Source organism: Ptychodera flava, chromosome 1 (assembly GCF_041260155.1).
Source record: "Ptychodera flava strain L36383 chromosome 1, AS_Pfla_20210202, whole genome shotgun sequence".
NCBI classification, from domain to species: Eukaryota; Metazoa; Hemichordata; class Enteropneusta; family Ptychoderidae; genus Ptychodera; species Ptychodera flava.
In genome coordinates this window covers 43,128,504-43,143,653 of record NC_091928.1, presented here as the reverse complement: position 1 = coordinate 43,143,653, position 15,150 = coordinate 43,128,504, and the positions used below count along the sequence as shown (strand labels likewise).

Sequence of the window (15,150 nt, the reverse complement as noted above, 5' to 3'; positions counted from 1 at the left end):
GATAAAATAAGAAAATCACTCGAACTGAAAATCATATCCAAACTTAATACCCTCCACCCTTATGGTATCAACAAAAAAGACTGGTGACCCCCTAACTCCATATCCATTTTCACCATTGTATTAGCTACTAGGGAGCCCTCTCCTTCACACTCTGTTCCACCCAGAGTCTGAGCCACACACTACCAGCTCTACGCTCCTACAATGTAAGTTTCACCACTGTAAATAGTGTATTTCCTTATCAGTTCATCTTCTTTATTTTTTGCAACTATTATATTGCATATTGTATCCATTAATTTAGCAACCACTATACTGTATTCATTTTTACCACTTCTGTACGGCTTTCACAAATAGCTTTGTTATCGTTGTATTTACACTTTTGAATATACTTTTCTTTCATTTGTTTAGTGCCCTGAAGAAGAACCCCGGGGTTCGAAACGTCGGCTTTAGAAATAAAAGGAGTCAATGTACAACCAGAGACTGAGAGTGACTTGTTTATTTAACAAAGTATATTCTGTCATTTGCACTGATATGAATTTGGAGTCACACAGATATCTCTATGACTGTATTGCTGGTCTCTTAGTCAATTATACATCCATGCAGCCATACGTCCCTCTGTACTTTTCAGAATCTGACCAGCGCACCACCTGACATGAGCTCTTGGGTAGAACCTTGCACATTGAGTCATACCAGCATGCATACAAAGAGACTATGAAGTATATTGTTGAGTTGTATTATTTAATGCTGTTATCTTACGTCTTAAGAAATTACAAAGACAAAGCAGAGACCCTGAAGCAAGATCCTCTAAGTAAGAATGTATGATACTGCACTTGTGAAGTAAACAAATTATTCAATCAAAGCATGCTTGAAACAATGTCACAACAAGCATTTGGTGATGTATTTTTAGTTTTGGTAAATATTGGGTAATTTCTTTCTCTAGTATGAATAGTTGCACAGTGACCTCCGATTTTTATTCTTGATTTTAATTAAAAGAGAATGGTTGAAATTTTACTTGTGGAAAGTTTGAGCAAAAGTTTAAATCTTTCATTTTGACGGTGTGATCTACATTATGGAGCACAATCTAAGGTAAGTAAGTATGAATATTCTACATTGTTAATGATTCATCAGCTCTGAATTTGCATACTGAAACAATACTCATTCATATAATTTACATAAATGAATATTTATATGTCATGTTACAAGAACTAGCTGAACCTGAAACTTGAGAGGCAAATAATGTGTTTCTATCATATAGTATCTAATTTAAATAATTTACAGCTTTGAGAAAAAATTAAACTCTTGGCATGATTTTGCATATATTCTCACTTTAAAAAAACTCCAATAGAACTGTTGACATGGTTTCATAGAAAAACAGGCACTGCAGAAATATTCCCATCATTTTCCATACTCTAAACTATTAACAAGCTGAAGCCAGTCTTTCTTTGGCAGCAGCTCTCGCCGTCTTCGTAGACTGCTCTTTAAATTGTAATCAATCTCAGGCGTGTCCTCAACAAGAATCCGCAATGTTCTATTCAGAGTGGGTAAATTTTCATGTCTTAATCTTCCTGCTGGTGAGGGCGTGTGAAAACTCGGCGAGGCAATATCGCTAAAAGCCAATTTCTGAGCTTTCTTTTCTACCAATCTCTGCGATCGTCTTCTTGGAGTGCTATACTGTGCAGTGTTTTCCTCAGTAGTGTCTATGTGGAATGTTGTCTCACGCTCCTGCAGTGTTTGAGGCTTCCTGAAAAAATTCAGAGGTGTGGAATCCATAACTTGTTCTGTATCTGGCTGGCAAGTCCTTTCTTCGTTGTTGAATTCAGTCAACACGCTTCGTTTCCTTGCACTTTCTGAGCTGTAATTCCCTTCCTGATTACACGGAAAGAGATCATCCATTCTTCCTGTCACCATAGGCTCTTCCGGCGTGGGATACTGGCAATCTAGGCTAGGCGCAACGTCATCAAAGTCCGGCAGATTGTTTTCTCTGATCCGTGTAAACTGTCTTCGGTGACTTGGTCTGTCAAAAACCGGACTGCGATTACCAGGATGTCCATCAAGAGTCATGTTCTCAACTTCCAAGTCATCTCTTTGTCCTCTGATGTTCGCTTCTTCTGAGAATGACTCACCTGCCACGTCAAAGGTCAAACTTTCATCATCGTCGCTGCCAGAATCATTTGGCATCCTGTCATTAAAGAACTCCAGAGGGCGGTATTTTGATGACACTGCAGTAGACGTCTTGCAGCCTGAGTTGTTGTGAGATCTGGTCACACATGTTGATGCCTGGCTTTTGTAACCCGCTGTCTGCCTTCGAGCCCGTCTTCTTGGTTTTGTTTGCGTGAAAGCTGTATTGCTGAACTGAGGGGACACCTGGAACACAGCAAACAGAGGATACAAGTGAAATTTCATGTTTTTGGCAACTCTTACATGCATGTAGACCATATTTATTTCTGATGGGGGTCACAATTTTGCCTTGTTGAATGTTCCATGTGACTCCTACTAAGGTCAGTACAAGGTCACCTTGGTCTTACATTGCTCAGAAGTAGTTTAGAGCCACTCTAAGAGTAAAACTTGATGATATCTTGTGAAAGCAAAAAAGTACATAGAGACACAGTTACTAGGCCTTTAGGTTTCCACTTGAACTCTGTCATTTAAAAGCTCTCTACTTCTTTGATTCATCACTTTTAAACTTTAGTATTAATCGTTCTGTTGACATAGCAGCTGTTAAAACTGTATCCTAAATCTGGGTCTGTACAGCAACTAGTAAGTGGTAGGGACCTCCACAGTCCAAATGCTGGCCTAGGGCATTTTCCCAAAGCTTACAATTGTTGCAACTACTGTAACTACTTCCAGAATGGAAAAACTTTCCTTTCAACTGTGCTAGTAGGGATCTCTTTCTATGGTACTACTAACCTATGTGTGTAGATGTTGCATCTGCAAGCAATTCATTGTAAACATTTGTTCCTGCTGTCCTACCTAATACTGCCACAGCCTGTAACAGCCAAATCAGGAGGAAATGTGCACTTTACCTGCACTTATTTTTAACCAAATTTCAATAACTCAAATTATATAAAGCATAATGGGCTGTAAAAAATGCACTACAATTAGTAACCACAAGCCCATTTTCTGTTTATTTTTCCTGGCAAATCCATGCATACGAGCGCCGTCTCTTTGGCCGTAATAGTGCACACTTACTTGTCCAATATAAAGCATACTGTTATCTAATTTATATTTTTTGATTACTCAAAGTAAACAATAAATAAAAAGAGTCTACAGAGGATTAGGTGACTGAAACAGGTGCAAATCATCTGTACAAAGTCATTCCAAACAACACACTACACAACGAGCAAAAAGCTGGTGTAAATCTACAATTTGAAAAATACATGTTTCTTACTTTATTTTTCTTCATTGTTGTACAACGATGAAAGGAAAATAAAATAAGAAACATGTCTATAATCTCAACATTTCTTTACATATCACTTCATATACAATAACAATAGCTTTGATTTTATGACCAGGGCAGGGTTGAAATCGGAAACAGAACCGATCTAATTCCCGCGAAGCGTGTGCGGTATATGGGATAAAAACAAAAACAAACAAACCAAAGAAACGGCACTGCACCGGTTCACGACTTCACGTTGTGGTCGGGTTCACCTCTATGGGTTTACATTCAGGTGAATACAAGGGCGATCTTTTCGTGACTGTAAGTGAACTGTCGTGACGCAATACCATTGACAGTCCATCATCGCATGTCACAATGACTGCTATGTAACTTGCAGTGGAAAGAAGAAAGTATAGTCACTAACCCAAGTAAGCGAGATATCGTCCTGGAGCAAGGCTTTAGCTTCAGCAGTTAGGGGATTTCTAGCTGCCAAAACCGGCGACAGGTACGACTTTGGAACATTTCGAGGACTCTCAAGAAAAGTTAGGGATTGCTTTAACTTGTTACATCTCTTTCTCCGTCTTGGCATTATTTCGAAACGTTACATACGAACAATGAAGACTGTGCTGTGCCACGCAAATTTAAAATTGCCGGGGAGTTACTCCATTTTGTGTCAAAGGTCAATCGATATACAAAATAAAAGCTAGAAGCTGATTGGCCATTGCCCTAGCATGCTATTTCTTCGGGGTATTTCATTCGCGACGAAACGACTTGAAATTTGCAGTCAAGTGATAACTGTTCACAAAATATAGTCTGATGAGAGATACAGAGATTGATATTCTCGGGGGAACCTTGATTCGAGAAAAACAATTTTTACATTCATTTCATCCTTAGCCAATGTAAATTTCTCTTATAAAATGGATCTCGACAGCGCAAACGAGACTATGAATTCTGAATGCTCATTGGCTGATTAGGTTCAGGAAGGAAATTTAAAAACAGTTCCAAGGTTCGAAGAGAATTCTTGCATGCCGTCGTCGCTCTCTATCCAAAGTCTGGCGTTTAAAACAAGCCACTCGGTTCAAGTTCGGGTCCCTCGGAAGGTAAGAAAAGCTAGCCTTTTCACATTTCCCACCGCACCATCCCGACGATGTTCACAATCGACTATTGGCCCGAACGCATACGGCTGGAAATTTCGCGACCCATAGCCGATTCTGTATCTACCACCATCAGCGACAATGCATATTTTGTGCCGATAAGTAAATAAACTCAACAAAGGATGTAGCTGGTATTATATCTGCATATCCCCGGAGTCAATTACTAAATAGTCATCATTGCAATATTATATTTGTTATAGTTTGGAGGTTGAAGAGATATTTCTCGATTCTTTGCCATACTTTTATGTAACCTTGAAAATGATCAAACCGTAGATTGCATCCAAAATTACCACCGAATGGCCTGTGTAGGTGTAAGACGATGGAGGCAGTTGAGAGGTGATATACGGGCTGTATTTCTCACTAATCTGACGGCAATGCTAACGAGCTGAATCAGGAATTCATTTTACCGTTGAGAGAATATGATAATATTTTCAAAATCAGATATAATTGCCAATGTCTGCAATCCTTCTTGTAGGACTAATGTAGTTGGATGCATGAAAAGTTGTGTCCATGATTATGAACAAAGTAGAAGTGAAAGTGATCTAAAAATATTTTCTTTCATTACTAACAGATAAGGAATTTAAACCAAAAGCAAATATTCCAAGAACAATGATCTAGAATATATGAAATGTTCAGTTTTGAAACAAGGAACAGTTTCAAAAACATAATTCATGATTTTCAGCATGCTGTACCAAAGTTACGTAAACTTAATTATTTATTTTTAAATTTTATTCTGTAGGAGATCAAAATGAAGATTTAAAGATGTCCTGTATACTGATGCTCAGAGACTGAACTCTGCTATGTGGAGGCATCACCTTTCTCTGACCGTTGCATAATATTTGGTAAAACTGTCCATTTGACTCCAAGTTTCAACCCAGGTGTAGCAATGGCAGCAGGTACGACAGACACTCACAACTCTGTCAGGAAAATGCTGTACGGCAGGAAGGGTGGACAGTACACTGTCATTTCAAGAGAATCAAACGTCGACATGTCCACTGATGAAATAGATTTTGATCTCCCGACAAGCCGTTCGGATGTGATACGCGGTAGAGTTACGCTGAAGAGCGGGGAGGCCGTTGATCTGAGTGACAAAGGTGTGAAGACTCTCCTGCAAAGGGCCAACATCAACCAAAGAAACGTGAAGAAGGTTATCATTCTCCGACATCCGAAAACAAAACAGGATGGCGGCATTCGAGGAGAGCGTCAGGATCAGCCTTCGACGTCTCATGTCAAGCAAGAGCAGGGATGGGAGACATTACGTGAGGGGAAGAGTATATCCGTTAGAAGTACAGCTACAGGCATCGCAGAAGATAAAAAACTTGCAAATGTGGCTTCGGTCATTAAATATACTCCCTCCACATCCAAGTCTGTGGCTGCAAGAACACTGAAAGCTGTGGCTGAAAACGAAATTTTGCCAACGAAGTCCATTTCTGCCATCCCTGACACATCAAGCAAGTATGGAATTGCTGCTGCTTCAAGATCCATGATGAATAAGTTTACTTTGCAGAAAATACCTTTCCCGGGAGCAGATGTTAAACTTGAGAAACATAACCAAGTTGGCAACTTTGAGACAGGTACGGTTGTAAACTTGTGTCCAGTACCATGGAAGTCTTCTTGTATTTCCATGCTAGTACAATAGTACATGTAATCACATTATCTGTGTGTATATTTCAAGCCTGAGAGAAAAAAATATTGTTCAAAGTAACAGAGAGGGAGGCAAATTGTTTAACTTCGGTTAAATTGGATAAATTCCCTCAATTTTATGGCAATGCCTAGACAGTACATGCATGTATCATAGTATAGAACCAAATATTTAACTTTTAGATTTTTTTACAAGTTAAAATGTTGTGGAAAGTTCCTTTGTGTTTTACACCATGATTTAAGTTCAAAATAACTGTCTGTGGCTTGAGTAATTTTGTTGCACATTTTTTCAAGCCAAATGAATATTTTAATCTGACTGGTTCTAAGTTTGGTAAAACTGGTGCACATCTTGTCTGGTCTAACCTGTATTTTGACTGACCTGTCATGTCCCTTGTAATGAACATGATGTGTGTACTACAGACCGAAAATCTCTGGAAGTTAACTTTAAATTCAAAAATCTTTCTTTGTGAGCATGTGCAAAACTTTACAGTAGATGTACATGTTCAAGTGGAATTGTTAGTTAAATCACAGTCCCGCCACCCACTGACCGGTGGGTGGAGGGACTGTTTAAATTTAATTATAGTATGATGATGTTTGAAATGTTAAGCAATCTCACTGATAAAACTAGAACAACACTATAGTATACTTTGTATGAGTTAGGCTAGTGCCCCCGTGGGTTAGCCCAGTCTGTTCTCAGAATATTCAGTTTTTCATTTTCAAGGAAAATATTTCACTTCTGTCTCTCTCCTTCTACATGTACAAATGGTGAATTATGGTGGGATCTCACGGCAAGGATAAATTTTTTTTTTATTCAGTAAAATAATACATGTACATGCATATTATTTCTCTGGGATATGTAAAACTTGCAAGCACTGGCAACGTGTTCTTCAAATTGTTCAGGCTATGTGTCCAAAGACAATGGTATGAAATTAATTCCCTGAAACATGTAGTTGGTAATTAGCAGGTCAAACCTGGAATTTGAATGGACCATGGCACAAGCAAACCCACATGCTCGGTGACTCTGGATAGATCATGTTACCAGCTATTTATCTCAAGACAATGGCTGCTAATTAATCTGTAATTAATTGCATAATGACTCTAGATAGATCATGTTACTACTTGCCATCTGTTACTGTTGCATTGGTAACATTATCTGATTATCATTGAAAGAATTATACTGGTCCAGACTGGCAGCTTTGTTCAATGACCAATATGCTATCTATGTTCAGACATGGTCACTGAACAAAAGACCGTGGTTCAGATCAGGTTTGGGGTGCTTTATCACATTCACTTATCATTGGCAAAACTTGGCTTTTCTTTCCTGCTTGGCCTGTCCCCCCACATCCTGCCAAGTCAGTGAGAAACAGTGGTGAACCTAAATCTATTTTAAACCCTTTCACCCCCAGTTGCCTGTATACAGGTCCAACTTTACCATAGAAAACAATGGATTTGGGACAAACCATGGTGGTGAAAGGGTTAAACTACTTTCATAGGATATATCTTGTGAAAGTACAAAAACGTAAGCCTCAAAATAATCATGCATCGTCAGTATCACATATTACTTGCAGACTACACCCAACACACTACACAGTCGACTCATTAGTGCACGCGAGGTGACCCGAAGTATGCGAGAATGCGGGACAACAGGCTCAATTAGGGGGACATTGTCACAAGAGTGCGTCCTGGCTGCAGCACTGCTCTATACAAAATAGCAACACTGCACAGTATTTAAATTCATGACCACTGACCAGTGATTTTCACCAGTAAACAAAATGCATCAACCTTTTTTGCATCGTACCGGAAGTATAGTAATATAATCAAGAAATGATATAATTTTAGTCAACTGTAGATAAATAAGTAGGAAAAAAATTTATACATGTAAATTGATAAGATCTAAGAAGTTGTTCATAATCTTCTAGAATTTTGACAAATAATTACACAAATGACCATAATAACACTTATAGCTGTAATGAGAATCAAATTTAAATTTGGAGATTAATCAAAATCTGAGTATCATAACTCTTTTGCACTAACTTGTTTTTCATTGCACAGAATCAGAAGTTGGAGGTTCCAAACTAGCTGGTCACCATGACGATCACGCTGCCAGGCAACAAGCCATGAATGACAGCTTGACAAACATCAATTGGTTGGGTGGCGCCAGCATCAATCCTGACTTGGAAATCAGCATGCAAGAAAAGCAGAGATCCAAAACAAAATTGGTGAGTAGGTGATCGTGATACGTACACTTCTGGTACTGATAAAAGATGGCATTGATTGGTGAGCAAGTCATTTTCAGATCCATTGGCCAATGGACTAGAAGTCACATAAAATCACAAGCCCATTTCCATTTTCATCCCAGCAGTCAATATTTTCATCACCAGCTGAATAATTTATTTTGCTCTTCAAAATTTGCACTGTGATCCACGATTTTTATTCTTGATTTGGTAACAAAAAGTTTGAAAGTTTCACTGAGGAATGTACATGTACATACATACTGTATGCTTCTACCTTTTGACAGCTTATCAGCCATTATATCTACATCACTGAGTGCATTGCTAAATATTTCCACTAGTATTGTGACGTTAAAATGGACATCTGTATTTGAACTTTGAAGTACATGATTTTATTTTTCCCTGTTTTCCAGCACATAAAAGAAAGTTCTCACGAGCGTCCGTCCTATTCCTACATGTCAATGATACAGTTTGCAATCAGCAGCAAGACAGACAAGAAGATGACACTGCAGGAGATATATCATTGGATTGAAACTAACTTCCCATATTTTAAAACAGCCAAGCTGGGCTGGAAGGTATGTACATTAAAAAATTCCACATGTATGCAGTTTGTTTTTTCTGTATAAATGTAACCTGTGAGCCACGGAATGCTGTGCTGCCAATAATTACCTGTATGTCAAATCACAGTGTGGTAAAGTGAAGTCCAAAATGGTCCATTACTTGCAGCCATTGAAGGTAACAAAATAACCAGGACATGAAACAGTATGTCGGTTCTCCCAACATATAATGGGAACTACATATCTTGTATCAGATTTGCAATAAGTAGTTTTGTTTTGCCAGATATGATTTAAAACGCAGGAATTGCACATTTGATGTACCCTACCAGATTTTAAAAAACAACTTCCCTTTTTTTAAATGCATATGTGGTGTTGGTTTTGTGGCACCAGAATGTAGAATAATTTTCAACAATAATTGCAAAGAGGAAACCTATCGTTCAGTAGCTTAAATTGAATGAAAGAACGAAATATCATGAATCACATCCAGTGTTTTTAGTCCCCACGGACACCGTCCGGGGGGACTTATAGGTTTGGTCATGTCCGTGCGTGCGTGCGTGCGTGTGTGCGTGCGTCCGTCCGTTCACGCAGATATCTCAGAGATGCAAGAAGCGATTTCATTCAAACTTGGTACAAGGATTACTACATATGTCATACAGATGCACGTCTATTTGTTTTGTGATACGATCCAATATGGCCGCCAGGCGGCCATTTTATTACGATTTTTTCATGTACAGAGCCATAACTCAGACATGTTTCAACCGATTTTATTCAAAGTTGGTACAAGGACATTGACCAATGTCATAGATATGCACGTCAATTTGTTTTGTGATACGATCCAATATGGCCGCCAGGCGGCCATTTTATTACGATTTTTTCATGTATAGAGCCATAACTCAGACATGTTTCAACCGATTTTATTCAAAGTTGGTACAAGGACATTGACTAATGTCATAGATATGCACGTCAATTTGTTTTGTGATACGATCCAATATGGCCGCCAGGCGGCCATTTTATTACGATTTTTTCATGTATAGAGCCATATCTCAGACATGTTTCAACCGATTTTATTCAAAGTTGGTACAAGGACATTGACTAATGTCATAGATATGCACGTCAATTGTTTTGTGATACGATCCAATATGGCCGCCAGGCGGCCATTTTATAGAGCCATAACTCAGACATGTTTCAACCGATTTATTCAAAGTTAGTACAAGGACATTGACCAATGTCATAGATATGCACGTCAATTTGTTTTGTGATACGATCCAATATGGCCGCCAGGCGGCCATTTTATTACGATTTTTTCATGTACAGAGCCATAACTCAGACATGTTTCAGCCGATTTTATTCAACGTTGGTACAAGGACATTGACCAATGTCATAGATATGCACGTCAATTTGTTATACATATATACGTCAATTTGTTATGTGATACGATCCAATATGGCCGCCAGGCAGCCATTTTATTACGATGTTTTCATGTACAGAGCCATAACTCAGATATGTTTCGACCGATTTATTCAAAGTTGGTACAAGGAGATTGACTAATGTCATACATATGCATGTCAATTTGTTATGTGATACGATCCAATATGGCTGCCTTGCGGCCATTTTGTTACGACTTTTCATGTACAGAGCCATAATACTCTCAGGCATATCTCAACCGATTTTATTCAAAGTTGGTACAAGGACATTAACCTATGTCATACATATGTATGTCAATTTGTTTCATGATATGATCCAATATGGCTGCATGGCAGCAATTTTGTTACAATTTTTTCGTGTCCTTAGCCAAAACTTGGGCATGTCTCAACTTATTTTATTCACCAATTTTAATCATTGTACAAGGACAGTGACCTATGTCATACATATGCACATTGATTTGTTTTGTGGCCATTTTTTTCCGATTTTTCATGTCTGGAACCATAACTCAGACATGTATCAAGCGAATTTATTCAAAGTTGGTACAAGGACATTGACTTATTTATGTATGTCGATTGGTTTCACGAGATGGTCCAATATGGCCACATGGTAGCAATTTTGTTATGGTTGTTCATGTCGAGAGCCATAACTCTGGCAAGTCTCAACTGATCTTATTCAAAGTTGGTACATGTACATTGACTTACGTCATACATATACGTGTTGAGTTTTGAAATAGTAAGATCAAATATTGGTGCATGGCGGTGATTTTGTTACAATTTTCAAATGTACAGAGCCATAATCAGACATATTTCCACCAGTATCATTCAAAGTTGGTACAAGGACATTGACCTACGAGTATTTCATACATATGCTCGTCAATTTGTTTCACGTCATGTAGCAGTAACATGTCAATTATTGAAGTTTTGTAAGTAGGCTGATATGTCAAGAAACATGTACTGCATCAATTCATGAAACTTTATACAGATGATAACTGATGTTAAGCTCACATTGCTTTAACATTGAAAAAGACATTTATCAGTGTCATTTTAATTAATTTGTAATTGCATAAGTAATGAACTTTCCTAATTAGGGTGATATAGCCATAATTAATACAACGTCAAATGTGATGAAACTTGATACAGATGTTGATCTCATAGTGTTGTAAATACTGCATCAAACCTTATGAAATATGTACCAGTGATAATCTGTCAAGTGTTAGAATTGTGTGCACAAATGTTTTGCACATCCTGTTGATTAATTCCTAGTTGACTCATTTTCTGAACTTTAGGATGGTGGCCTACATTGGTTTTATGTTTTCATCACCATGGAACTCATTCTTGGCCATTGAGCGTCATCTGTATCAAAGTATTTTTATCACAGACCTAATTAATGAAGAGGACTCTATCCTCTCTGAGGACATGTAATCAAGTACCCATTAACAAGTGGGGACTGTGTCATCAACGATGACTTGTTTACAAAGGTTTGGGAAGATAGGTAAATGGTGTTGGGAACCCTGGTGCCATTTCTGTTATTCCCGTATATAATTTAATTGATCACTAAGTTTTTAAGTAGGCGGCCCAAAAGACAAAGTAAGCGGCTTTCTGGAAAGAAACAAAACATATTAGCTATCAAAGAGAATAAAGTTTCTAATAAAGTAACTGGCAAAATCGTGATCCAGAGTCACTGATCATTTCCGCCATCCGCCAATCCTTTTTAATGAAACCCCTCTTGATTTTCTAAGAGAAACACTGGTAACCTGACCGGGAAAACCCGGTCAAATTTACCACAGTACTGGTCGTAACAAAAACCCAGACATCAGGGCGTCCAGACATGAATTTATTCTATTATACATTGTTTTGCAGGCTGGCATGACAACCAGCTGAGTGAACAAATTTATGATAGATCATAATTGTGCCATGAAGATACAGTATACTGGTTCATATACACCCATAATTGCACATATACTGTTATAAATATTCACATTTCCAGAATCATAGACAGAGCCATTTCAGCGCATCCCTCTCAAATCTACCACTGACTCTATCACCTGTCATCACACTGATAATTTCCACTTTTCTGTTTTCCGGATTGTTTTCACGCAGAATTCCATCCGGCACAACCTATCCCTGCATGATATATTCATCAGGGAGAAGGCCCAGGAGGCCGGCAAGCCTTCCTTCTGGAAACTCAAAGAAGAGCCAAAACAGCGCGCGCACACACCAGTGAATTATGGGTACCTCCCGGCTAACCCGGTGATTGGTCCACCGGGGATGGTATATTCGCCTGTGTATACTTCAGTTCTTCCCTCCAGTGACCCCGATTCAAGAAAAACAGGTTAGTCTGTGATCACAGTGCTCATCACTGATACTGTTACAGTATTTTCATATTGTAAAAAGTATAAATACTTATGTACACTTACAGAAAATGTTCATGTAGGTGTGGTTTCTTGCAACGAGCTTTATGTCTTGACGAGTATGAATCATAAAATATTGTGTATAGTCACGGATGTTCCAAGTACTTATCGTATCCAATGGACATTTCAACAGGTATTCTGTATGTTGGATAACACAACATGTCTTTACATTATGAGTGACATTGAAAAAGTGAGAGTTCTGATGGTCTTTGACAAGAAATTGGCATTTTTCACTTTTATTTCAAATGCTTGTGCCAGCCTGTGTACGGAAAATAAAATCACTTCCAACAAAAAGCAAAATCAGACAAAATAATGTTAATAGACAATGATTTTGACTAACTCTGGTATACATAATAACTGTCTGACTATAGATATTTTTGATCTATACATCACTGCCAGGTTTCAAGAGTAAAAACCCGCCTATCTTACCACGCCTGACTCAATCCTATGCAATCATACCAATCCCTCTGGTGGTTCAGACGGCCACATCCAGCAACACACAGCCAGTGCTGGCTCCAGCTCCATCGATTACAGTGGCTCCCCAGACAACTCGTACCACCATCCTTCCTGCCAACCCAGGCAAGGAATCGAATCCCAGTACTTCCTTGTGTTTATCCGGAGGGAGAAGGAAGAGAGACAGCTCGCAGGATAGGCAAGTCGTGAAGAAGGTCAAGATTGCTCCCAAGGTCAGCGTATACGGGGATAATAGTTATGCTGAAGTAAGCTTGAATTCCAGTAACGGTGGGAATGTATCCACCGCTCAGAGTGATCTTTGCTCCAGTGTGGACTCCGGGATGGAGTCGCAAATCTCGGAGGCTGAGCAGAGTCATGGCAGGCTCAGTGAGGCACAGAAAAGGGAGCGTCCACCTGTTTCGTTGAAAATCAACCGATGCCAATCTGACCGGTCCAAGCAAGGCATTGGTCAGTCTAGAAGACCCAAACAGCACAGCGGTCAGCCCACTGGTAGTGGGTCAAGACGAAAGCACCACCAACCCAGTGCGGTGACTCTGAGTCACAAACCCTCCATCCCAGCAAAACAATCCAGCAGTTTACCGAGACTGACGGAGCGTTCCAGACCCATCATCTTGAGGTCGAGAAAGTTCAAGAAGGGCAAACCTGCCAAGGAAACTCAGGAAACGGAAAACGTGCAGGAAAATTTAAACTTGGATTCATATCTGTCGGAATTCATGCAGGAGAATCTAGAGGAGTTGGATTCATCTACATTGAAGTTTTTGACCAAGACTCCACCTAGAAACATCAAAACTCTCACTTCGACCCCTAATAAGAAACTGACCACAATGAGCCCAGGTGTGTCACCCCTTGTAGGTATCACACCCCTGAAAATGTTAGAAAACATAGACAGCGGTACGGAGTCCCTGGGTGACATCAGGTTGCCGTTCGGCTTGTCCCCGGTGAGGGGCAACTTCTCAACCCCCGGAAAGGATAAAACAGATGGTGTTGGCATGGATACAGGGTTAGGGATCACTCCAGAGAAGATGGCAGGCGTGGACTGCATAGATGGACCGTTGGATTTCCAGGGCGCGCTTTTCGGCTCTCCGAAGTTGGGGACCCCCGGTAGAGTGAAACTTGAAAACCAGGGTTCGTTGAAGATAGGTTCCTTAGTGAACTTGGACTTGCTGGATTGACTCCGCTGAAGGACCAGGACCCTCAAAACGAGCACAATCACAGTTTTATGAAGTTCCTCAACGAGTTCAATCTCAGTGGGTACATGAGTGAGGATGAACTTGACCTTGGAAATCTAAGCTGGGGCGCTCTTGAAAGTTAATTTTCAAGGAATTGCTGACACTGAATAATTCTGACATGCTGTAATTTTCTCTGAGTCAAACACGTTTTCATCTCCAGTAACACATCTATGCTACTACAACAGCATCTGTTCATATAGTGCAACAAATCTCTGAATCTTTGCATATTTTTGCCAATTTTGTATTATTTCAGAACTCGGATATGATGGTTAAAACTTCTGAATATGCTGAGAGAGATTGACAAAACTTCGAACGTTCGTAGAAGAAAGATGGAAAGTGATATCTGGTGTGTATCAGAAATGTATGCGTTATGATAAAACAGTTGCTTTCACAAACTGTATGGTCAACGTCCAGTCGTTCGGAAAGTTGTAGCTGATTGGCTGGTTAGAAATAACAGAATGTGCTACAGCCTGGAAAGTTGTAGCTGATTGGCTGTTTTGAAATGATTCATTGATGTCAATGATATTTGGCCTACCAATAGTCTACAAGGTTCTGAGATGCTGCGCACTGCAAGAACTGCAGGGATTGGCATGTGGTACAAACAGTGTCTTGTTTAACACTTAAGTTTCGTGCAAAGTTAATCAACTTTAGTAGCG

The 15,150-nt window shown here is 39.3% G+C and overlaps 2 protein-coding genes across 2 annotated transcripts; one reads left to right on the top strand and one right to left on the bottom strand.

Moving 5' to 3' along the window:
- Positions 1-1,051: 1,051 nt before the first annotated feature.
- LOC139138218 (uncharacterized) lies at positions 1,052-4,052 on the bottom strand. The gene is made up of 2 exons (XM_070706502.1): positions 3,798-4,052; positions 1,052-2,361 (listed from the first exon to the last, which is right to left on the bottom strand). Exons 1-2 carry the CDS (start codon positions 3,960-3,962, stop codon positions 1,393-1,395), a joined length of 1,134 nt encoding a protein of 377 aa, XP_070562603.1. The 5' UTR covers positions 3,963-4,052; the 3' UTR covers positions 1,052-1,392.
- A 288-nt stretch (positions 4,053-4,340) lies between these two features.
- Positions 4,341-14,763, top strand: LOC139138209 (forkhead box protein M1-like). Its single transcript, XM_070706492.1, is given in 7 exon segments — positions 4,341-4,473; positions 5,267-6,101; positions 8,221-8,387; positions 8,813-8,974; positions 12,481-12,712; positions 13,191-14,405; positions 14,408-14,763. Coding segments are annotated over 6 exon segments (2,634 nt in total). The 5' UTR covers positions 4,341-4,473; positions 5,267-5,413; the 3' UTR covers positions 14,578-14,763.
- Positions 14,764-15,150: the final 387 nt, after the last annotated feature.